At 51.5% G+C, this 23,695-nt stretch overlaps 3 protein-coding genes across 6 annotated transcripts; 1 reads left to right on the forward strand and 2 right to left on the reverse strand.

Moving 5' to 3' along the window:
- Nucleotides 1-5,077: 5,077 nt before the first annotated feature.
- On the reverse strand, nucleotides 5,078-14,261 carry LOC122387922 (calumenin-like). 4 transcript variants are annotated; one of them, XM_043378579.1, is made up of 8 exons: nucleotides 14,230-14,261; nucleotides 8,001-8,094; nucleotides 7,737-7,864; nucleotides 7,441-7,561; nucleotides 7,056-7,220; nucleotides 6,561-6,708; nucleotides 6,122-6,234; nucleotides 5,078-5,768 (listed from the first exon to the last, which is right to left on the reverse strand). In XM_043378579.1, the coding sequence occupies exons 1-8, from the start codon at nucleotides 14,235-14,237 to the stop codon at nucleotides 5,586-5,588; spliced, it is 960 nt and encodes a 319-aa protein (XP_043234514.1). In that variant the 5' UTR covers nucleotides 14,238-14,261; the 3' UTR covers nucleotides 5,078-5,585. The 4 variants fall into 4 exon arrangements, with proteins under 4 accessions (XP_043234514.1, XP_043234517.1, XP_043234515.1 ...); XM_043378582.1 differs by lacking the exon at nucleotides 14,230-14,261 and adding an exon at nucleotides 9,555-9,770; XM_043378580.1 differs by lacking the exon at nucleotides 14,230-14,261 and adding an exon at nucleotides 9,551-9,693.
- On the reverse strand, nucleotides 10,406-13,281 carry LOC122387923 (YY1-associated factor 2-like). Its single transcript, XM_043378584.1, has 4 exons — nucleotides 12,943-13,281; nucleotides 12,277-12,405; nucleotides 11,763-11,864; nucleotides 10,406-11,249 (listed from the first exon to the last, which is right to left on the reverse strand). The coding sequence occupies exons 1-4, from the start codon at nucleotides 12,966-12,968 to the stop codon at nucleotides 11,033-11,035; spliced, it is 474 nt and encodes a 157-aa protein (XP_043234519.1). The 5' UTR covers nucleotides 12,969-13,281; the 3' UTR covers nucleotides 10,406-11,032.
- Nucleotides 14,262-15,111: 850 nt separating the features above from the next.
- LOC122387940 lies at nucleotides 15,112-17,187 on the forward strand. Its single transcript, XM_043378633.1, has one exon. It carries the CDS (start codon nucleotides 15,112-15,114, stop codon nucleotides 17,185-17,187), a length of 2,076 nt encoding a protein of 691 aa, XP_043234568.1.
- The last annotated feature ends 6,508 nt before the right edge of the window (nucleotides 17,188-23,695 follow it).

Consider the following 23,695-nt stretch of genomic DNA (forward strand, 5'->3'; position numbering starts at 1 on the left):
TGTTGATCATGCGACATGACGATGAATTGAAATTCAAGGTCCACAGAAAGGAAACAAACAAGGAGGATTACATCCACTACTACTCAGCTCATGGCGACAGAGTAAAAACAGGTGTAATAATCGGTTTTTATCTCAGAGCATACCGAATATGCAGTGATGAGTACTTGGGCGATGAGCTGGCGTACATAGAAAATGTATTCAAGGACTTGAAGTACCCAAAAGCGATGATTATCAGATGTAAATTAAAGGCAAAGAAAATTCGTGATAGGATTCCAAAAACTCAGAAAGAGAAGAAGAAACACAAAGTCATTGTTGTGCCACATTCCAAACATGTTGACACCATCACCAACTTTTTGAAAGGATCGGATGTGGTCGTCATAAGCAAGACGGGAAAAAGCATAGAACAAATAGTGAGAAGCAAACGGAACGCACGACATGAGAACAGCATTGTTTATAAGATCCCCTGTCTTGGGTGTTCCAAGCCATACTATGGCGAAACCGGTCGCGGTTTGGACATACGGCTGAGGGAACATCGGAAAGATATACAATATCAGAGAGACAAAACCATTGTGAAACACACTCATGAATGTGGAGCATTGCCAGACTGGAGAGCGGCTAAGAGTGTCAAAGAAAACATTGACAAAATGACAAGGATAGCGCTCGAGGCGGCCATTCTTGAAATAAATGAGTGCATGAACCCCAAAAGTGGTAGGATAACATTAGCCGAGACAGCCGCAAAATTGATTCTATCTGTTCATCAACTGTAAAATTATATGTGTAGGTATATACATTGTACATGTTAATAACGAGATAGGTCACTACTGAGTGTTGAACTTCTCCCCAGTGAATGTAATGCATTGAGATGTCCACGTGAAATGTTACCGTAGGTTTTCAAGTGTTTAGGATTGAACATGGTATTTTGTGTCAATTATTTAGGACCAACTGATGACGATATTATCGAAACGCGTTTTGGTCCTAATATAAATTATTTTGAATAATTGACTTTTGCCATATATGTCACTATGAGCTTAAACAATTTAGTTATCTATGTCAGTTTGAAGTTTGAACCCAATTTTCTATATAAATTTGACTGTGCTTATTATGCAAGATGTAGAGCTGTATTAGTATGTGTCTGTAAAGCTGTATTAGTATGTGTCACTTCGGCCCCAGTAAACATGCCGACATCGGCCCGACGTCGGGCCGAGGCTCGGTCCGACGTCGGCCCAACGTCGGTTCAACCTCGGCCCGACATCGGCTGGACGTCGGATATGCCCGCATGTTCCGACGTCCAGCCGAAGTCCAGCCGACGTCGAGCCGACGTCGGGCCGAGGTCGTTCGCCGAGGTTGACGAGATCGTTTGTCGTTGGACCGACGGGGCCGACGTCGGCATGTTTATTGGGACAACACGCCCAAAATATCAACCGGCGCGGCGGCGGGATTCGAGCCCCCAGTCGCCGACGTCGGCATGTTTACTGGGACAACACGCCAAAAGCATCAGCCGGCGATGGGATCCGAACCCCGTGTCATTTGAACGCGAGGTTAGTGCGCTAAACACTACACCACGCAGCCAGATAGCGAATGCAGTTTGTTTTGTTGGGTTATGCCCTTTCGGTCTGACAAGACCATTTCAGAGCCGGAAGGATGATAGGATGGAGACATTGGTCTTCTTGGCGAGCACCCTGGGTCCAGTTCATATAGAGTCCCTGGTCCCATTGCTGTTACGTGACACTTATTGGAAAGGGCGACCCCACAATGGATTCATATAGCCACTCTTACACACCTGCACCAACGTTTCCCAAAGTGTCCCTTTGATAAGTGGCACTTTGGCAAAGTGACACTTGCCGACTGGCCTTTCTATATGAACTGGACCCGGCCCTGGTGAGTTGCCGGGGCTGAGCCTGACCAAAGGATAGGCCGAGCAGCCAGCCCCCAAGCACTCACCGCACCCGGCTACGGGCGAGCTCGGCTTACGGGCAATCCCAAATGGGATAAAGTTTCCCGTCCAGTCCGGATCAGGGGGTTGCGGCGTGGAGGAAGATTTGAGTTTCCTGAGGATATTTTGAATACAGAAGCTCTTTATGAAACATGAAACATGTATTTTATATTATTTTAACGGTCAAAACAGCGGCCGATGTCGGTCCGACGTCGCCCCGACGTCGGCCCGATGTCGGCTGGACCTCGGCTGGACGTCGGTACATGCGGGCATATCCGACATCCAGCCGACGTCGTGCCGAGGTTGGACCGACGTCGGGCCGACGTCGGCATGCCGATGCCGAGTTGCCGACGTCACCCCGACGTCGGCCGACGTCGGGCCGACGTCGGCATGTTTACTGGGGCGGCCGCCGACGTGACACATACTAATACAGCTTTACAGACATATACTAATACAGCTCTACAAAGACTCAACCAATATACGTACTCAGCCAATATACCTACCTGTTCAGTGAGATAAACTATCAATAATGGCTTACATAATTTTGAAAGATGTTAACAAAGGGACATATGTGAATGCTTTTTTACTGGTTTGCTTGACTTGTATGTTTTGTCTATGTTAGCGGTTTTGTTATTAACTTATGACTCAATCCCACGCTTGTGGAGATAGCTGCGATCGTCTCACACCAGGCCGGCAAGCGGTCATGTGCCGATCGCTGATGAGTGATGAGTGCGTCATAAACACGGTCACGTGACCGCCCAGGGTGTGATGGTGGCCGACCTTGGGGTGGCTGTACCCGAGTCAGGCGGGTGTGGTGTTTCGTCCCACCACCACACCCGCAGAGCTCGCCACCACAGCTGTCGAGCGCCGACCGATAGGGCCACACCTGTAAATCCCAGTGTTGTGACGGTCGAACGGTGCTCTCTCAGACGACCAGCACGCAGTGGGGTGATGATCAGAGCAACGTCACGGTGACACAGGATAGAAACGTTACGGGATAAGTTTAAGTGGGTTGTTTGTTGGCATGAGGCATTTCATAATGCTGTGAAATTCGATTTTCTGTAGGTATGATAACTGTATTCGATTTTCTGTAGGTTACGTTATTCATTCTAGATTCGAATGGATCCTTTTGATCAATGGACGGGATACATGTATTATCCAAAAACTTGTGCTAAAATTTGTTTTTTCAAGCCAAGGAGTAGTGAGCTACTGAGGGAAGATTGTGGACAGTAGAATGAGCTCATGTGTGTAAAGATTAATTCAAGCGTCATATTACGAGCTACGGTACCTGACATTTTAGCGTTTTGGGAGGCTGCTAGAAAACCCCTGCATTTGCCAGGTGCCAGTTTATCGTGGTTCAAGTGCCGTTTGAAAGGCTGGATAATGGATATTCATTTAGCTGTTTCACCGGAAATATTCGCGATATGTATTTCGGCTACAGATGTCATTATCCATTGTCCATTGTCTGATGTCTTTTATCTCGCATCGTCCGCCTGAATCATGCTGTACCGCATTGCCCCGTAGTTTCTATTCCAGCCAACAGATGTCCCTAGTGGTCGTCCGCCTGAATCATGCTGTACCGCATTGCCCCGTAGTTTCTATTCCAGCCAACAGATGTCCCTAGTGGTCGTCCGCCTGAATCTTGCTGTACCGCATTGCCCCGTAGTTTCTATTCCAGCCAACAGATGTCCCTAGTGGTCGTCCGCCTGGATCATGCTGTACCGCATAGCCCAGTAGTTTTTTATTCCAGCCAACAGATGTCCCTAGTGGTCGTCCGTCTGGATCATGCTGTGCCGCATAGCCCAGTAGTTTTTGTTCCAGCCAACAGACCCTAGTAGTCCGCCTGGACCATGCTGTGCCGCATTGCCCAGTAATTTCTTTTCCAGCCAACAGATGTCTCTGACGTCAAACGTCTGGATGATGCTGTGCCGCATGTCTCGGCAGAGTATTTGACGCGGAAAAACGGTGGGAGTCGGAGACTCATAACACACGGAATAGCCGTGTGTTTCGTGTGTTATTCTGTAACACACGGAATAACACACGGAATAACAGTATGCTTATAAAAGCACTCCGCAATAAATTTAGGTTTCATTTTAGCACAACCGTTTCAAGATCGCTGCACAAATGTTCCAAGTGAAAACCAGAATGCCTCACACCGTTCCGTGCTTGTATCCTCAGGATACAGAAATCCTTCTCCTCCGCGCCGCAACCCCCCTCCGGGCTGGACAGGCAACTTTATCTCATGCGGGCTACTCCCTTGGAGCGGCACCGCTGCTCCCGAGGGAGCGCACCCCGTAGCCGGGTGCAGTGAGTGCCTTGGGGCTGGGTGGCCTGTCCTCTGGACGGGCTCAGCCCCGGCGACTCACTAGGGTGCCTGCCCAGACCAATGTCTCCCCCTATATCCTATCATCCTCCCGGCTCTGAAATGGTCTCATTGGACCGAAAGGGCCTAACCCAACAAAACAAACAAACAAACCAGAATGACTAATGCCTATAGCATTCCGCCATTAAGCGAATTTCAGTTTTCCATTTTCGCTTCTCTGTCACAACACAACCACAGACCAATCAACACCTCCTGCACACCTTTCAAACCTGGAAAGCTCTTTTCCCATTGCAGTAATCTATTGGCGACCTCCCCCCCCCCCCCAGCAACATTGTAAGCTGTTCTCCAAGGCAGTCCCGTGAACTGACAGCCACTGTGTATTGACGTCAGCCGGACCCGGCAGCTGTCGCCGCTGATACCGGTTGCACAGGCGAATTCAGCACCATTCCCACGCCGTGGCCGGGTATGTTACGTCACACCCCGCTCCCCTTCAGGCGAATCACGCGGCCGCCACGGCTCCTCCCGGTGGTGGAATCGTACTATATACCGTGATTCGACCATGTCATCTCAGCTCTATCGCGCCCGGCAAGCCAAACCGGGCGTGGCATTGATAAAAACATCCTGAAACTTGTGATAGGTGATCCACCAGTCAGACCCAGACTTTTGAGGGAAACTGCACACCCGAAACCAGTGTTCTAAAATTGGATTTTGGTTGGGTGTGACGATGAAACAAAAAATCCGAGGACGAAAAAAGGAGGTAAATAACTATAGTATTTTCGGACAAGGGTGTAACACGACCCTAATCATGGGAAAACAGCAGCCTTGCTAAAAATGTATTTGTGTCAACTGTATAAACATTAAAATTGGCACGCCGGCATCAACACTCCACGCCACTCGGTAACAGCATACTGGGTGCAACATGTTAATACAATGAATTATGAAGATGAGATACAGCGTATGAGCACGACCGGCGCGCCGGCAGTGCCTCTCGTTAAAGCCCGGCGCGTGCCACTGTAACACACGCCCGCGCCCCTGACGGCCCTCAGCCCAGACTAGCAGAGCAAGCACTAATAAAGCGGACGTACCCTGCGTCTCCAACTCCTGTCTAGCTACCCCATGCCCTGTTCATGCAGCCTTCTCGCTCCCAGCTCCAGAAAACCCACCGTCGCTATTTCTAATCTCGCATTTTGAAACCCTATTTGCATATCCTTATTGCTTAGCGTGCTGAGCAGATGCCGCATGTTTAGCAAATATCTAGCTCCGAAATCACGTTGCATTTGTCCAGAACGCTAAGCAGGCGTTGGTAACGCCGCGCGCCAATAGGTGTCGTTACAGTTCGTCGTGGAGCGCGGCGCCGAAGTCTGTGGCCTGTGAGCCCACAAACAGATCGTACTTGTCGAGAATTTCCTCCTTGCTGAGTACTCCGTCACGGTTGACGTCCGCCTCGTGGATCAGATGCTGGCTCTCCGACACGGAGTGGTCGTAATCATCCGGCATGATCCAGGCCTTCACCTGCGGCAGACGGACGGGCGGGCCAGTCAGATGGGATGCAGGGCAAACCGGATGGCAGAGGGTGCCAGTGGCACACGGGGTGAGTGGGAGGTAGAATCGACTGCACGCTAGCAGGGCAGTGGATCATTGTGCAGCCCGTGCAGCAAATCATATCGCACAATAAAACAAGGTATTGGCAACGAGTTTTTAAGTATGTGTGTTATTTCTTCATAAAATTTCAAGGAAATGCGTACTGACGAGCACTGGAAGCACATGACAAATTTAAAACTCATAGCATGACAATCGTGAAAGCATAGAAATTTCATCAGTTTTATAATCAGTAACCACCCTTCAGCGCACCCAAGTCTTCTTACCTCGTCAAAGTCGAGGTAGCCGTCTCCGTTGGCGTCACGGATGCTTTTGAATGTCTCCCGCTCGTGCTGAACCCACTCTGGCTCATCTCCCTCCGACTCGTCGTACATATCGCCTGGGAACACAACGGAAGGCTGTCAGGGCGGCGTGCGAGCACGGTGGAGCAGTGGAAGGAGCATGGGCACTCGGTAACACGTCGAGCGGTGGATGTGCCAAATTCCTAAAGAACTTAGGGATTCAACACAGACCACCTCAGATGGATTGGAAGGGGTGGGTAGGTTCCTTTCCACAGCATGGCACAAGCATATGATTGTTCACTTCATCGTCCAGCGTTCTTGCACGGATTCATTAGATTTATGAACGCAAGTAACGTCGTAAGAGAGCGGCTGAGCCGTGCCCCGTCGGTCCATCTCCAATCCGTAAAGATGGCTCCACACTCACCAATGTACTCGTCGACGGAGATTTTGCCGTCTCCGTCGGCGTCGATATCCTCGATGGTTTCCTTGACGACCACGTCCTTCATGTGTTCGGCCTCCTCCGGGTGGAGGAACGTGCTGAACTCGTGGCGCGTGAGCTTGCCATCCTTGTCCTGGCGGTGGAGACACGGGAGGGCATCAGCGTCAACCAGTTACGACACACACGTTACGACCGATGACTTATCATCAGCAGAGGTCACACAGTACACACCGAATAGGGATAAGTCACATGCCGTGGCAGCGTCCTACCTATTGACGAATTTTAACGACATATTGCAACAACAGAAACTACTCACTGCTGACAGTTCATTCTAATTGTAGCGAGAGGCTCATTTCGGACGTTCCGGAATCCTAGCCCCACGCCCTGCCCTTTGCCCATCCAGTCACCCACACCAAGCACTGCACGCCGTTAAACGTCCCCTGCTCCCGTTACCGTCTTTACTCCATCCGGGCCAGTTACCTGATCGGCGGCGTCCCAGCGGCGCCGGTCCCGGTCAATCATCTTCTTGTAGTCGGCCGCCTCAGCGCCGTCTTCCTCGGCCTCTCCGATGAAGCCGTACGTGGTCTGCTGGTAGTCGTCCCACGAGATGTGGTCCTTGTCCTGGCTGGCGGCCGGCGCCTGCGCCTAGAGAGGATGGGAGGGAGATGGTCAGTATGAAAGAACGAAAGAAGCCAAGTTGAAGCTTGTAAATAAGTTCATCGCACTGAACTGCACTGCACTGAACATACAATAGGTACGCTAAGACAGAGGTCGCCACCGCGACCTCTGACATTACAGGGCGACATCGGTGAACTCTGCGACAGGGAGGTGACCTCTCCCGGGGCGCGAGCAGCACCCGACTGACCTCCCACTGTCGCTGCACCTCCTCCTCCAGGTACTTGCTCTGCGCCTTTTTGATCCAGTCGATCAGCTCTTGTTCCGTGATCTCGCCGTCACCGTTTGTGTCGATCTTGTCCACAATGGCGCTGTGGAACAGCACGAACAGACAGCGCTCAGGTCACCGACCGATTTTCTGAATTCATCATAGCTCAGTGGATAGGTAAGTGATAGATGAGCGACAAATGAAAACAAAAGGTTCCCTTGCCTGACGTGGTTACTCGGTACGGGTGTATGAATGAGGACTGCTAGCTGAATACTTACGCGAGCCGCTCCTTGCTCTCCTCAGGGGTGAGGTTGCCGAACTCGCTGGCCTCGTCGCCCAGGAAAGCGTCGTGGTCGTAGTCCACATTGTGCTCATCGCCCTCAAAGTGATCCTCGTCACTCAGTTTCTGTCGAAAGCCATCAAACACATCAAATTAAACTTGGAATTAACTTAAGATTAAATGTGATCATGATGGTAAGGCAGGAATGCAATAATTCATTCACACCATTCTTAATAAAGCAATAAAATATTTTGTAGCTTACCTTTTCTTTAACTCTCCCACCATGTTCATTGCCAGCAACAATAACGAAAGTGGACATGCATAGCCAGGCAACCACTGTGAACTTCATCATGTTTCTGTGGGAAAACAAGCACGAATCATTAAGGTCAACACATATTGTTATGTGCTGTCTTAATGCTAATAAAACATTAATATCAAAAATAAAATACCTGACCCTCACACTAATAGGGGGGTAAAAAAAAACCTCGGTTTTTCATGAATAACTCGCGCAAAAAGCGGCCGAGTAGGGCAAAACTTTTAGTACTCTAGACTTGATCAATTTTACACCTACCCCGAAAAAGTTATGACCCTGACCCAAAGGACATTTGACTTGTGACCTGTTCCTCTAAATCATATTTGGCTGGAATCACATTTTGGTGTACGTTGGGTCACATTATCTGAGCCTGAGAATTTCCAGTCTTTTTGAGGTTGGAAATGTTCAAACATGTGAGATGATGTTGGTGATGGTCCAATGCATTTTTGTGGGTCTCAAGGTCACATGAAGATCAGGTCAAGGTCATTGACCTTAGATGACCTTGGTTTACTTTATTTTGCATGTTCCTATAGTAGATTTTGGAGTTAATTTCAAATTCAGCACCCATTTGAACATTTACAATGTAGTTCTGGACTCGTCTGGTGCCTTTGTAACATGTTACAAAACTGTCAGTCGTGGCTGACACCCACTATGGACAGCCAGCAGGATGCCTACTGGTTGACCTGACCTGACCTGGCCTATAGGCATGAAGCCTGAAGGCATCACCTGTGACCAAAACCAACACGAAATTCTTGATCAGCACCCTCAAAAAGATAAAAACGTTACAACCTCACCTTATGAAGTTCTAGCCTCTCTAACAGGTTTCAATTTTCCTGACCTTTAGATCTAGTTTGAAAAAAAAATCAATCTGACCTGGAAGGTCAACCAATGATTGAGGATCTAGAAATTGGGTACGGTCATCTTCCTCTCATCAAAGACTCAGTGCCTGTGCCTGTGGACTCACAGGACTCACCTGTGGACTCACAGGCACCTGAGGGGTGTTCACGGGCACCGCACACTGCTGCGTGCGGTGTGTGCGGTGCGTCCAGCAGGCATGGGGGTAGGGGATGGGTAGGCGGCTCTGACGTCACGGATGCGTGCGGTGGACAGTCCGCTGTGGCCAGTCCCGACCGGCCACAGCGGTCGCTGTGTGCGGTGACGGAAGGCTGACGTAGGGACGCAGTGGGCGGAGCTTGGAGGCTGTGTGCGGTCGGACCGCACACAAGGCCCGTGAACAGCCCTCTGATCATAAGTGAAGCTGAAAGCTCTTGCTCCATCAGGGGCCAAACAGCAAGTGGGATTGAACAGACCTCCCCATATGTTAGCAATTGGCAAAACACCAATATGGGCGGGGGCTGAGACCCCCTGGCATTGAAAAGTGAAGTGTTGGGAATATTAGGAACCTCAGACCCTTCTGGATTCGCCAGTGCTTCAGTTAAATATAACTATACCTACAAGTGCATGAATTAAGCATAACAATGAATAAATACTGTAAATACCTACCGGCCGGCGAATAACAGCACAAGCCAAACTGAGGAAGGGGAGAGAGGGGAGAGAGGACAATACACTCCTCATAAACAAATGACGAATAAGCTATGTTCCATGGCAAATTCTGCCTCAGAAGCTGCCACCTATGAGCCAATGAACGACACAGCTTGCAAAAAAGCCTCTGCTGATTGGTCAGCTTTGTGATCGACAGCGCAAACGGAAGGCTTAGAACGCCACTGAATTATCGCCACGTAAGAACTGACGCAACAGCGGCACGACTGGGACTGATGATTGCTGCCATATGAAGTGAAAGAAAGGAAATAGTCCTAAGCTGAAATATTTTACCGTCGTCCCCGCGCCGAGTAGTAAATGAATATTGCCCGCGCCCGCTTGTTGGGCTCCACTGAGGACTGGCTCCACTAGTGAAGTAAATATTAAATGCATTGACGATGTTGCCATTTCTTGCCCCCTCATAAGTGGTAGCACAACCCTAAAAGGTGGCATTCGGTACGGTGACCTCACGTGGTTTAGTGGCAGGTAGCCTCAGACTAGATTGATTGCGCACGGTGGCCGATCCATTACAGTCGTCTCTTACAATTCGACAAGTCATTCTAATTGGGGAATACGGAGACCAAGGCGATGTGGAAAGAGCAAGATGTTCTGCTACGTATCTACGCGATCACTTCTGGCGTAGCTGACACGAAGTCTTGCACCCGACAGCTCAATCATTAAGGAAGAAAAGAAAACAGTTCCCACCCTCCGGACTTCCGCACGAAGCTCTCCGTCTCGATGTACCCATAAGTGTTCGCCTTGGTTCCTGGCACCGCACCATACCGTGCTCACTGTATACGCCAAACACAACACAGTCTCATGATGAATGCATTATAGACCAGGCTCTAGTACACGGATGGGTACAACAATCTACAAAATGTTTGTTATTAAAACCCCCAGACTCGTGCCAGACGCGACTGAGGTAAATGATAAGAGAACCGCGAGACAGGGACTCAGTAGTTGCCACGTCTAACGCTGACCAAACACAATGCGAGGCGATTACGAACAGCGGGCAGGCAGGCCGGGCGCGCGCCCACGACTGCGACAAGCTCCATACACCACAACACAACCGGCCGGGGCACCGGCGGCGGCACGGCCAGTGGCGCCGTACAAAACACAGGGGCGGCGCGTCTCGCGCCGGATAGCCCGACAACCCGTCGGCCAGGCTGCGGGGCGGACCACAGCGAGCGACTGGCTCGGACCGTGCGGGGGTCCTCTCAGGGTCCTCTCGGCCTCCGCCGGCCGCGTTGGCACGTACCGTACGCGCCGGGCGCGCCACGTGCGCGCCGCCGTGTCACGCACTATCACATGGCCGTCTCTGTGTCCGAGGGTAGTCCGAGGCCGCGCGGCGGCTGGCAGTGAGCGGCAGTTTTGATTGGCGGCGTGCGCTCGCGGTCTCACTTTCTCCGTTTGTCAGTGTGCGGGCGCGGCGGGCAGCCGCCTCAGGCCTTGACCTGCAGCTCTGGCAGTCCGTTGGACGCCTCCGAGTGCCGGTCACTCTCCGAGAGGCTGCTCGTGTCGCCGGTGGAGGCGCCCGACGCCACGGCCGCCGCCGACTTGGCCTTGGCGCGGAACTCGGTGATGATGACGGTCACGTCGTTGATGGTGACCGCCTGGTGTGTCGGCTGACTGCGGTCCACGCCGCGCAGCCGCGACAGCCTGCCGGGGCAACACGGGCGGCCGGTGAGCGTCAGTGATCCATGGATATAGGAGAGAGGGTCACTGATACACGGAAAGCAGCATCACTGATTCATGAACACTGAACAGGTCGAGCATTACTGGGTTACGGACAGGAGCATCACTGATTCAAGGACAGGAATGTCAATGATAAACGAACATGAGTGTTAATGACTCGAAACCATGTTAAATTAAAAAGGTGGCTAATGAAGCTTGAAATAATAAAACACCACTTAAAGTAATGCTATTCTACAGGATCACTGTGCACAAGGTGCATATGCAGACTTTGATGGTGATGATGCCAAACCAATTTATATTTCATCACTGGTACTTGATGCGAGATCACAGATAAGTGTATCATGCTTGAAACTTTTAATCATCAGATTTTCAATGATGGCACAACATTCATTGCTATTTGTTTCTATTAGCAGCTATGTTAACTTACACAGCTACTAGCAACCCAGACATCAGTCTAAGCATTTCTTTAAAACTCACCCCTTGAGTGTTTTCCCATCCTTCTTGTCAAGCCGCTTGGCCTTTGGAATGGGAGGAGTGTAAGTTTGAACTTGCTGGATGTCCTGGTTAAGACGTGGTTTCCTGTAAAAAAGGCATGCTTTACACACCAACAATCAACATTGACAGTGATATCAAGCTCATAAATCCAGCCATTCTGGATAAACAAGGGCAGCCCTTGCACATACTCCCAAGGTAGGTAGGTACCCAACCTGTGCCACATATAATTGCTTTGTTCCAACTTCCATGGGTGCCCACCTATATGCCAACTTACACAATCCACAGTCCTTGAACACTTATAAAACATAGGTAGGTACTCAAATGTTGTTTTGTTACTTTAATAATAGAGTGCATCAGTGCATACTGCTATACCGGTTACATCCAATGATAAATAGGCAAATTTCATTCAAAGAAATTAACCACTACATATGTAACATTTATGCTACTGATATATGGTTCGCAACGAGCCCACCAGTGCACTAGCAAGTATGTATACCTTGTAGATGTGCCCTTCCTGACATCACACATTAGACATTTAAAGGCCTCGGCAGTGTTCTTGTATGTGCACACGCTGCAGTCCCAGGAGTTGTCATCAACAGGCTTAGGTGCTCGCTTGGTTCGTTTTCTGCAAAATATAGAAGTCATCAAACAATTTGCTATAACAAACTACAAAGTATAGGGATGTGGTGTAATAATTATCACCTGGGATGTCTCACCAAAAGAATTACCAGAGCAACAATACCAGATGCATTATGATCTTTAAGTTGACGTATCTTGGTTGATAGATCGTGATTAACACATACATTTTAAAGCTATCATGAACAACTTTTGATTGAAATGCGATTATGTGTCATGGAAAACATCATGCTATCTATCTTATTAAATGGAAAATAAATTTCTAAAAAGGTATAATAAGCAAAGAACAAATAAATATTTTGCAATGATGTGAGGATATGTTAGGAAGAACAAGCATTTGTAAAAGCAGAAGTAAGATAAGTAGCTGACAACTAAATATTTGACTACTTGCGAATTCAAAGAAAAAATGGGCTGGAACGAAATTCAGCCACCTGGACCAGGCAAATGTGAATAAAACTTTACATTTAACGCCCTAACATAGAACAAAGGGTGCGCCTCATTCGTCTTCAGCAGACTTAGAACTCACCCAGCCGGACTTTCCCTTCGGTCCATGTTTCATACGGTAAAACTTCAGGGTCTACACGAACATCCTAAGATAATTTGAAAGCGACGGCCGAAAAAAAAGTCGCTCTGATGGGTCTGATGCGGCCCAGCGCACCACACAGAAAGACAAACGAAGAAAGTGAAAACAAACAAACGAATCAAGGATAGGTAAATATCTTCTGAAGTAAAAACGATATTGAGAAAGCATCATTTAAATGACGTCATGAAGTTCTTGAGAAGAAACTGTCAAAAGTCGGAATGCGCAGAGATGTGCAGATACAGATCATTTATGTAGACTTGTCTCCAGCCATGGAAGATCAGTATCTTCAGTTCGGCTTTTACATTGCAACTTAGAGCCATGCATCTTCAATGTAGATTAGCCTGGACCGCTATTTAGTAGCCGGCACCCTCTGTGCACTGCGGTACAGCATCAGTGGCGTATCTAGGATTTCTCTCAGGGGGGATCCGCAGTCAAAAGGGCCCTTGACTGACTGGGTTGAAAGGGCCCTTAAGTGGCAAAAGGGCCCTTGAAGCCTGAGTTGAAAGGGCGTTAGCCCGCGCCCCGTATGGGGGGCGGGGGGGGGGGGGGCGAAACGGTCCCCTGTCCTCTTCCGTAGCTATCTCCTAAATGACTGCAGATATCGCCACCAAACTTTCAGGACCTCTCCGGGCATCCATTTTATACATTGTGACCTTTTTCCAGAGGCTATGATAGGTTGGCCGCAAATACGTCAGAATGACGTCATGTTCTGCCATTTTCGACCCAAAAAATGTTTCGCAGGAAGAGCTATCAGGCCTACAGAGCTGTAGAAACAAGAAAATGTTCCGATATAAAAAGTGTACAATTAACAGGCTTAGGTCAAATCTGAGCACAGTTTACAGAAAGAGCGTTAAAAGAGCTTTGTTTGTTTTGTTGGGTTGGACCCAGGCCCTTTCGGCTTTCGGTCTGACGAGACCATTTCAGGGCCGGAGGGATGATAGGAATTGAGGGAGACATTGGTCTGGGCGGGCACCTTGGTGACTCACTGGGGCTGAGCCTGTCCAACAGGACAGGCCGACCAGCCTCCCAAGTGCTCACTGCACCCGGTTACGAGTGTGCTTCCTTTGGAGCTGCAGTGCGCTCCAATGGGAGCCGCCCGCATGGAATAAATTTGCCCGTCCAGGTCCAGCCCGGATCAGGGGTTGCGGCATGGAGGAGAAGGATTTGAATGTCCTGAGGATGGAAACGGCGAAAGGGGTGTTAAAAGAGCTATTAAAGGGACCCTCCCACCTTAACATTAGTTTTGAGTTGAGATAGCCAAGTTTGCGGCCAGGCTCAGAAACCACCATTTATCCTGGTCGCAACCCCCGCAGCTTTATGGTGTTCAAGAAATTTCTTCCCTTTACTTGCAGGGTGGGACCAGCGTGGTCCCTATCTCTTAACCATTACGGGAATCTGATGACGTCATCAGGCTTTCGAACGTCCGTTAAATGTTTGACTAAAACGTTTTGTAGCACGCGGTGGTATATGCTGCTTTGCGCGCAACAAATGCCGCACTTTCAAATAAAGTCGCTAGGAACAGCGGAGATCCCAAAAAGTAAACAAAAGTAAAAGTCTAATATCTTGAAAACCGGTGAATATTTTTCGATGAAATTTGGTAGATATTCGTTTTTGCTCTTTCTGAATCGAGCGACATCACTTTCATGCCAATTCAGTAACTTTTTTGAAGGTGGGAGGGTCCCTTTAACTACGCTTTTCCCCGGTACTGTAGCTCTATTCATTTCCGAATCATGCGGTGGTTTGTTGAAAATTGTCGAAATTGGACCTGAAGATTGGCGAAATTTAACCTTGGATGACCTATGTGAACTGAATTTTGAACTGATCTAAAAAGCGACAGGCGTAATTTCGTCATTATTGTTTGCTTGCGTCCCTTCGAACACTGCCTTAGGCGTGTTGGTACGTGGCTCAGAAGCCGAGTTATAGATGCAGGGGTGCGGAGCCGGAGCTGGAGCCGGAGGAGCCGCCGGTCATTCTACACTGGACCAGCTAGCCCGTGTCACCCAGACCATCTTTGACGGCTTCGAATCCAAGAAGCCGCAGCGAGCCATCCTCGTCCTCCTGGACTATGCGCGAGCGTACGACCGGGTGTGGCGGGATGCGCTGTACGCTAAGATGCGGCGACTGGGTATACCGGGCTGTGCCACACGCTGGATCAGGGCCCTACTCAGCGACCGGCGCGCTAGAGTGAGATGGGGCACGTCAACCTCCCGGTGGCGGGTCTTCCAGGAGGGCCTGCCGCAGGGTAGCGTGCTCGCCCCTCTCCTCTGGCTCATCTACTGTAACGACATCGACGACCAACTCCGGGCCGGAGACTCGAGCCCAACAGTCTCCCTCTTCGCGGATGACGTGGCCCTTCTCGCGACGGGCCGCTCTCTGCAGGAGTGTGCGGACAGGCTCCAACCGGCCCTGGACGAGGTCAGCCGCTGGGTGAAGACTTGGAAGGTCCAACCTAGTCCATCCAAGTGCGTGATGACCACCTTCACGCTGGACCCCAAGGAGTGCGGCGGCAAGGTCAAGCCCCAGCTCAGCTTCTGCGACCATCCGCTAGGCTACGAGGAGACGCCCACCTTCCTCGGCCTGAAGCTGGACTGTCAGCTGACCTTTGCCGCCCACATCGCCGCCCTCAGAGAGAAGATGGCAAAGCGCCGAGCTTGCCTGTCAGCGATTGCCGGGAGGAGCTACGGAAGCCACCGTAGCACACTCCGCATCGCCTACAAGAGCTACGTGCGCTCCCTCTTCGACTACGGGGCGGCCATCTACTTCACCCATGCGGCACCGGCTGTTCGCGAGCGCCTGGAGGTAGAGCAGCGGAAATGTGCGCGCCTGATTACCGGCTGCATCAAGCTCACGGATAAGGAGACCCTGGTGGCGGAGGCAGGCCTCCCTCCGCTATCACTCCGTGCCAAGGAGCTGGCAGCCGGCGAGTACGCGCGCATAGTCCGTCTACCTCCGGGAGACCCCGCTCGCAACCTACTGGACAAGACACCACCACCGAGACTCCGCTACCGGGCCCACGAGGCATGGAGGCGCGCGGTGACGTCTGCCGGGGAGGCGGGTCTGCCACCGCCACCGCCGGCAGACGAGGACGCGACCCTCTCACACAAGCCATGCTTTCGTCGGGTCGGTAGGTGGGCCTGCGACAGGGCGGGCTTGAGCGACCTCCCAGTGGAGCCCCTGGCACTCTACCAGGGCGCACCACCCTGGCACCACTGTGGAGACGCCGTCCGTTTCGTGCTGGACCTGCCGCAGCCCACAAGGAGGACAGACCAGCCGGAGAAAAGAAAGGAGGCGGCGCTAGCGGCGCTGGCCCTCGTCCCCGACCCAGACTGCACTATCTGGTCGGACGGATCCGCCAAGGAAGGCACCATCCAAGGCGGCGGTGGAGCGATCCTGGAGCTCCACCGCGAGGGACGCACAATCGAGTGCGTGGCACCGGCCGGTCGAGTGTGCAGCAGCATGAGGGCGGAATTGGTGGCAATGACGGAGGCTCTGACACGCCTCCAGGAGCTACCGGCCCCCTCGAGAGCACTCATCAAGAGAGTGCTGCTCTGCACAGACTCCCGGTCGGGGCTCCAGCTACTCAGCCGCGGCCCGGATGACCAACAGTCGGCCATCGGCCAGCGCGTCTGGGGCCTAATAGACGCGCTGACAGCCGCAGGGACGGACATCACCCTGCACTGGGTCCCGGGCCACGCCGACCTCGCCGGCAACGAGGCAGCTGACCGCCTCGCTAACCAAGCCGCCGCCGACTGCGCTCAAGAGGAGGCCCCGATTGACCTACCCAGCGCGCGGACAGCTATTCGCCGCTGGACATCGGAGCTGGCCTCCGCACGAGCGCAGCGACACCCTCACCGAGACCCTACTCCGAGCCACGATGAGCTGGACAGGTGGGGCCAGGTCACCTTGTCCCAGCTTCGCACTGGATACTGCCCACTGGTGCGAGCCACAGCCCATCGTCTCGGTTTGGTCGCAGACTCGACCTGCCGAGCTTGTGGCGAGGAGGAGGAGGACGTGGAGCACCTCCTGGTCGGGTGCCCCGCACACGTGGCGGCGAGGGCCGGCTTCTGGGGGCACTGTCCTACCCTGGAGGAAGTGTTCTCGGGGCCGGCCGAACATGTCATCAACTTCTTGAGAAGAGTGGGGCGGGTGCAGGTCGCCACCGACCCGCCCCCGCCGGCCGCGCCCTAGGCGCGGTCCGCGACCGCGCAGAGAAGAAGAAGAAGGAGCCGCCGGTGCCGGCAGGCGGCATATTTTGCCTGGAGCCGGAGCCGGAGCCGTGAAACAATATAGCCCGGAGCCCGAGCCGGAGCGGTAAAAAAGGCGGCGACTCCGGCTGTTTTTTTTTTTTTTTTGAAGAGGAAAACATTATTGACCTAGCTCGGTTTCACAGTACCTGCAAGGCAGTAAAATATGTGGTATTCAAAATAGCCTTGTTATGCAAATACAGAAACAACGTGAACCAATCCTTCATCTTTTCTTTTCCACCCGTATTTATTTGTATAAAGGATGAACTGAGTACTGGATTCGAAGCCGGAGCCGGAGCCGGAGCCGAAGCCGATTTTTTTTTTCTCCGGAGCCGGAGCCGTCTGAAACTTCCACGCCTCCGCATCCCTGGTTAGAAGGACCCTGGCCGGGCGGGGGGGGGGAGGGCGGGGGTGCCACCACATCGTTTTTTTTTGCGACAGCTTGGAACACGTCGGCAGGCAACAGAGAGCCAAAACTGGGCATAGCTACCTGACCTTTGATGCAAACCGGGCCTTGTGACGCCCGCATTTTCACGGAGGGCCTCTGGTCGTCTTAAGGACCCTCTGTTACCCTCAGAGGGACCCTCTGATGGCCTCTGAAGACCATCACTGGCCTCAAAGGGTCCTCTAGTGGCCTCCATGGACCTTCTGGGTACCTGAAAGGTCCCTCTGTTTTCTCTCCAGGGGCCCTTTTTACCTCAAAAGGTTCTCTTTTACTTCAAATGACCGTATGTTGGTCTAATACACAGGGGTGAAAAATTGTATCGTTTTGTCGTTGTCGACGACAACCGAGAAGACGATCTTATGGCGACCACGCGCAGCGCCTGAACTGATTTAGATCTCCCGCTTAGTGCGGTTAGAAGCGCGCAATCCATTCGTATCTGCCCACCCAACCCAATCGCCTCTCCCACGCAAACCATTCTCTGTCCCCCCCCCCCCCCATCAAATCGACTCGCAGTTCTCGAGTCCGTTACCACCCTACGCGGCGGCATCCGCCAGTGGAAAATTTCCTGGTAGCTACAGACATATTCCAACTCCCCGTAGCTATCTAGTATATACTGCGTCGTTCGACCATCGTTCGGACGGCCGACCGGCGACCCTCATAAAGGCGACCAATAACCCTGTTTACATAGCATTTAGACATTTCCCTAGCTGGCCTAGAGATATCACAAAATTGGCCAGTGACCTTTTGCAACTACACAAGTGACTGTATTCAATGCTACGAGGAGCACTTTTTCGGAATTCAGGCATGATACATCAATAAATTGCAATAAATAGGATATTTTCGGCTCGAAAAAAGGGTACTATTTCATGCGTACAAAGACTACTTGCAAGCACCATATCTGCTGCCATATCTCCCTGCACCCCTTCGTAAACACTTTGCCATATGAGCTAAATCAAGCTATATAAATCACAATATATGCAGATATTCCTTACAAAAACAAAATATAAAGCGATATATAATATAAACAAAAGTAAGATATAAAAGGCTGTAAAGAAAAACATCTTAGAAAACAAGTATTTGGCCCACCACTAATATCGGGTACTGCTGTCTCTCGGCAGACAGCTCTGCACTCTGATTGGTGGAAATCAAGGCTAACTAGTGCTGGGCAACGAAGTTATGACCAAGTACAGCATGCTTAGGAACGATGATGACGTAGTTGGGGGTGGTAGATTTAGCGTGAAGACCCACCAACAGATTATTTCCTGTCTTATTACTATTGGCAAAAATAGCGAAGTTGGGTTTATCAACAACAGCATTAAGGGTTCTTTTCTGAAAATATAAAAGGATTCATCAGACTTTTCTAAAAACATCAAAATATGACTTCTAAGTGGATCACCTGAACCGCCACAAAATAGCTTGAACGCCGTGGCTCCCTAATGACGTCATTTTCTGATAAGCAAATCAGCGCCGAGCAAGGCTTACTCTGATTGGTCAGAGAAATATCGGGAGTTTTATGTTGAGGGGACCGGAGTGCGCCTTTGGTTAGGAATTTTTCACGGCGGTGGTAAAATCCTCTGGCATATGCTCTGGCTTGTCTAGCAGTGCCATCTATAATAGAAGTCTTTAACTAGCAGTTTGGCACTTATGATCGCCTAGATGACGCTACCAATCGGTTTAGGTATTTGTTTGACTTGATGAATGAGCGCAACGTGATTAAATAGGTAATTACTGACTCTCGAATCTGCTTAGAAAGTCATTTAGAGCGTATGTGATACTTGCTACCAAATATCTTACGCACTCAGTTTCTGCTTGGTGTTTCCATGCCTTTTGAATCGATCAAGAAAATGTCACTGCTCAGAGGTTGAAGGTAAGCGGGAAAAGGGGTGTTACATATTTGATCTTTCTATAAATGAATGCAGAATATGAATAAATGCAATCCACTAAATATAAGCTGCAAGGAGTGCATCGAACTCAACAATCAGCTTTATTTTCATCGCTTTCATGGAAACAACTTAGTCTTATGCTTAAATGTTGGGTAAAAACTTTGCAATATTCCACTCATATGATGCCCAAATGTACGACGTACAATTCATTTGAAGCCCATGCGTCGTTTATTTTCAAAACTACATAACATGAAGAGCATCATTAACTTGGCAGGCTTTTTCTATTTGGTGGCCAGAACTCCATTACCACATTTCTAGATTTTGTATTTGCTGCGCAGCATTTGTCGACATGGCGGAGGCCGAACACCTGAAAGTAGATCGAGCTGGCATGTGAATCTGGCAACTCCTATGTAAACGGGGCTAATGACATACCAAGTGGTCGCCGTGGTTGTCCACTGGCAACACGTGTCTGGCAAATCTAGTACCTTCCAGGACTCGGCCGGCCCCTGCCCGCACCCTTCAGCGCCGCCCCCGGCCGGCGGTCAGTTAGCGTCCCCTCCAATCCACCGGGGCTCCTTTTGTGACGTCATACCCACCCCCGGCGGCGCCTGGGGGTAGGTCCGCGGCGGGACCGCGCCAGTGCCGGTAATATTTTGATGCGGGGAGGGCACGCCATGTCATGCCCACGAGGATATGGTGTCTCGGGACTTCCGAGGTCGAGGAATAGGGATCGTCGGACATTTGAGCTTGACAGCTGAGCGCCCTGCGCTATCAAGAAGGAGAGGAATTAGAATGTATTCGCACGCAGGGTCCGTGGCGTCTGCACGACTTAAGTGCTTGTACTAACTTGAGCACGTTTTGTTGAAAGGTGAGTGGAAGTCGACCAGTGGCACCGTCGAAAAGTCACTGAAAGGCGGGTCAAAAGGGCTATCGAATCTTTTCCGCGGCGCCGTAGCTCTATAATTGGTTCCCGAGTTGTGGGCCGGTGTTTCGAAGAAAAAAGTTGAAAAAGGCAATATTTTTCATTTACTGGCATCTGGTGACCTGACCTCTGACTTGATCTAACAAATGAATGACATATTTTCATCCTTATTTTGGACGTTCTTTCGAATGCCGTTTACTGCTTAACACGTTGCTTGACCCAGGATCAGAGTTAAAAGAGCGGGGTGTTGTACCCCCCCCCCCCCCCCAGCAGGGCATGGAAATCAAGGACCCTCAGCGGGGCGCGGGTTAGACATCTTTAGCCGACAACCAAATAAGCCCGTTTTCCTTCGGACGACAACCACCGAAACACTTTTTTCAGCCCTGCTAATACATGAGGCCCCTAGTGGCCTAAAATACTGCCCTCATATCATCTAAGGTGACCCCCTGTTTGCCTTAGAAAAGAGGTCCCTCCGGGTGCCTGAGAGGCCCTGTTTGTGTCCCAAAGGGTCCTTTGCTGGTCTCATAAGGCCCCTAGTTGACCTAAAAAGTCCTCTGATTGTCCAAGGCCCTCTGGTCGCCTCAGAGGGCCAGCTTTTTCCTCAGAGTGCCTGATGACCTCATAGAGCCCATAGTGGCCTGACATAGCCTTCATATCACCTCAGAGGGCCCTCTGTTGTAAGGCTCAAGTGGCCTTCTCAGAGGGCTCCGACTGCCCTGTGACTGACAATTGTCCACTCTTATCCCTCTTTTGGGTGACCTTTTCCCCCTCTGACACCCAAGCCAAAATACGATTTTGGGACACTGACTCCGAAGGCCAGTTGATTTTCAGAGGGCCCTCTTTGAGGTTAATGTTAGGGCCCTCTGTTCGCCTCAGAGGGCCCTCTGGTGGATTTAGACTTCAGAGGACCCTATTTTGGCATCAGAGGGCGCCTCTCTGTGGCATCAGAGGGCCCTCGGAGGCCTCAAATGGCCCTATTACATCTCAGAGAGCTGTCTTTGACCTCAGAGGGATCTTTTTTACTTCTTTGTGGTGTCTGAGGGGGCCCTCTGGCCTTTGTTCGCTCAATGAGCCTTAAGGGGTCCTCCGATGACTTCCAAGGACCTTCTTTGATCTCAGAGGGCCTGATGACCTCATAGGGCTCATGGTGGTCTGACATAGCCTCATATCACCTCAGAAGGCCCTCCAGTGGCCTCAGAGGGCACTTTGTGACCTTTGAAGGTCCTCCATTCGCCTTAGAGGGCCCTCCTTGATCTCTTTGATCTCTTCGATCTCAGAGGGCCCTTTGTTCACCTCAGAGGGCCCTTTGGTGACCTCCAGGGACCATCTTTGATCTAAGAGGGCCGTCTGGTGGCCTCATAGGGTACCTTGTGGCCTGACATTGACCCTCGTACCTCAGAGGGCCTTCTGTTCGTCTTAAGGGGCCCTCTGCTGGTCTTAGAGGGCCCTTTGTGTGCCTGGGAGGCCCCCCTGAGTACCTGAGAGGGCCCTCTGTGTGTTTGAGAGGGCCCTCTGTGTGCCTGAAAGGGTCCTCTGTGTACCTGAGACGGCCCTCTGTTTGCCTGAAAGGGTCCTCTGTGTGCCTGAAAGGGCCCTCTGTGTGCCTGAGAGGGCCCTCTGTGTGCCTGGAAGGGCCCTCTGTGAGTCTCAGAGGACCGTCTGTGTGAGAGGGCCCTTAGTGTGTCTCAGAGGGCCTTTGTGTGCCTGAGAGGGGCCTCTGTGTGCCTGAGAGGGGCCTCTCTGTGCCTGAGAGGGCCCTCTGTTCGCCTGAAAGGGTCCTCTGTGTGCCTGAAAGGGCCCTCTGTGTACCTGAGAGGGCCCTCTGTTTGCCTGCGAGGGCCCTCTGTTTGCCTGCGAGGGCCCTCTGTGTGCCTGAGAGGGCCCTATGTGTGCCTGAGAGGGCCCTCTGTGTACCTGAGACGGCCCTCTGTTTTCCTGAAAGGACCCTCTGTGTGTCTCAGAGAACCCTCTGTGTGCCTGAGTGAGCCCTATGTGTGCCTGAGAGGGCCCTCTGTGAGCCTGAGAGGGCCCTCTGTGTGCCTGAGAGGGCCCTCTGTAAGCCTGAGAGGGCCCTCTGTGTGCCTGAAAGGGCCCTCTGTGTGCCTGAGAGGGCCCTATGTGTGCCTGAGAGGGCCCTCTGTGAGCCTGAGAGGGCCCTCTGTGTGCCTGAAAGGGCCCTCTGTTTACCTGAGAGGGCCCTCTGTTTGCCTGAGAGGGCCCTCTGTGTGTCTAAGAGGACCCTCTGTGTACCTGAGAGCGCCCTCTATGTGCCTGAAAGGGCCCTCTGTGTACCTGAGAGGGCCATCTGTTTGCCTGAGAGGGCCCTCTGTGTGCCTGAGAAGGCCCTATGTGTGCCTGAGAGGGCCCTCTGCGTGCCTGAGAGGACCTCTGTGTGCCTGAGAGGGCCCTCTGTGAGCCTGAGAGGGCCCTCTGTGTGCCTGAGAGGGACCTCTATGTACCTGAGAGGGCCCTCCGTGTGCCTGAGAGGGCCCTCTGTGTGCCTGAGAGGGCCCTATGTGTGCCTGAGAGGGCCCTCTGTGAGCCTGAGAGGGTCCTCTGTGTGCCTGAGAGGGCCCTCTGTGTACCTGAGAGGGCCCTCTGTGTACCTGAGAGGGCCCTCTGTGTGCCTGAGAGGGCCCTCTGTCTGCCTGGAAGGGCCCTCTGTGAGTCTCAGAGGACCGTCTGTGCGAGAGGGCCCTTTGTGTGTCTCAGAGGGCCTTTGTGTGCCTGAGAGGGGCCTCTGTGTGCCTGAGAGGGCCCTTTGTGTGCCTGAAAGGGCCCTCTGTGTACCTGAGAGGGCCCTCTGTATACTTCACAAGGTCCCTCATTGGCCTAAATGTGTCCTCTAATAATCCTCAAAAGAGTTCTACAATACTTTTAGCGAATAAAATGGGAAGTGGTCAAAAGGGCCCTTGAAGTCATTTCAATTTTTTCCGTGTTATAAAAAAAAAAACTTTTTCTAGGCTCCAGGGGGGATCCTAGGACCCCCAGGGTCCCCCCTTGGATACGCCACTGTACAGCATACCTTCAGGCGCTGAACCGTCGTGTCATCTAGCGGCGGCAATAGGTATCAAGTAGGCAAAGCTATGTAAACATTGCCTACTCTATATTGCCGCAAGGCGGTTTAAACCTTGCAAGTAGGTGACGGACGGCGGCTGGACGAGTACCTAGGTTGGATGGACTGACGGACTAAGGTCAGGAT

The sequence above is a fragment of the Amphibalanus amphitrite genome, unplaced genomic scaffold (assembly GCF_019059575.1).
Source record: "Amphibalanus amphitrite isolate SeventyFive unplaced genomic scaffold, NRLGWU_Aamphi_draft 000303F_arrow, whole genome shotgun sequence".
Lineage (NCBI taxonomy): Eukaryota > Metazoa > Arthropoda > Thecostraca > Balanomorpha > Balanidae > Amphibalanus > Amphibalanus amphitrite.

What these genes read in the sequence shown, in the direction of transcription:
- LOC122387940 (XM_043378633.1), top strand. Translation starts at nt 15,112, where the DNA reads ATGCGGCGACTGGGTATACCGGGCTGTGCCACACGCTGGATCAGGGCC.
- LOC122387922 (XM_043378579.1), bottom strand. An exon ending in GCTGGGACGCCGCCGATCAG is followed by an intron (nt 6,709 to 7,055) that starts GTAACTGGCCCG and finishes CTCCACCGCCAG; the next exon opens with GACAAGGATGGCAAGCTCAC. An exon ending in GCTACCTCGACTTTGACGAG is followed by an intron (nt 5,769 to 6,121) that starts GTAAGAAGACTT and finishes CGTCTGCCGCAG; the next exon opens with GTGAAGGCCTGGATCATGCC.
- LOC122387923 (XM_043378584.1), bottom strand. Translation starts at nt 12,968, where the DNA reads ATGGACCGAAGGGAAAGTCCGGCTGG. An exon ending in AGGAAGGGCACATCTACAAG is followed by an intron (nt 11,865 to 12,276) that starts GTATACATACTT and finishes CCTTTTTTACAG; the next exon opens with GAAACCACGTCTTAACCAGG. An exon ending in GATGGGAAAACACTCAAGGG is followed by an intron (nt 11,250 to 11,762) that starts GTGAGTTTTAAA and finishes TTGCCCCGGCAG; the next exon opens with GCTGTCGCGGCTGCGCGGCG.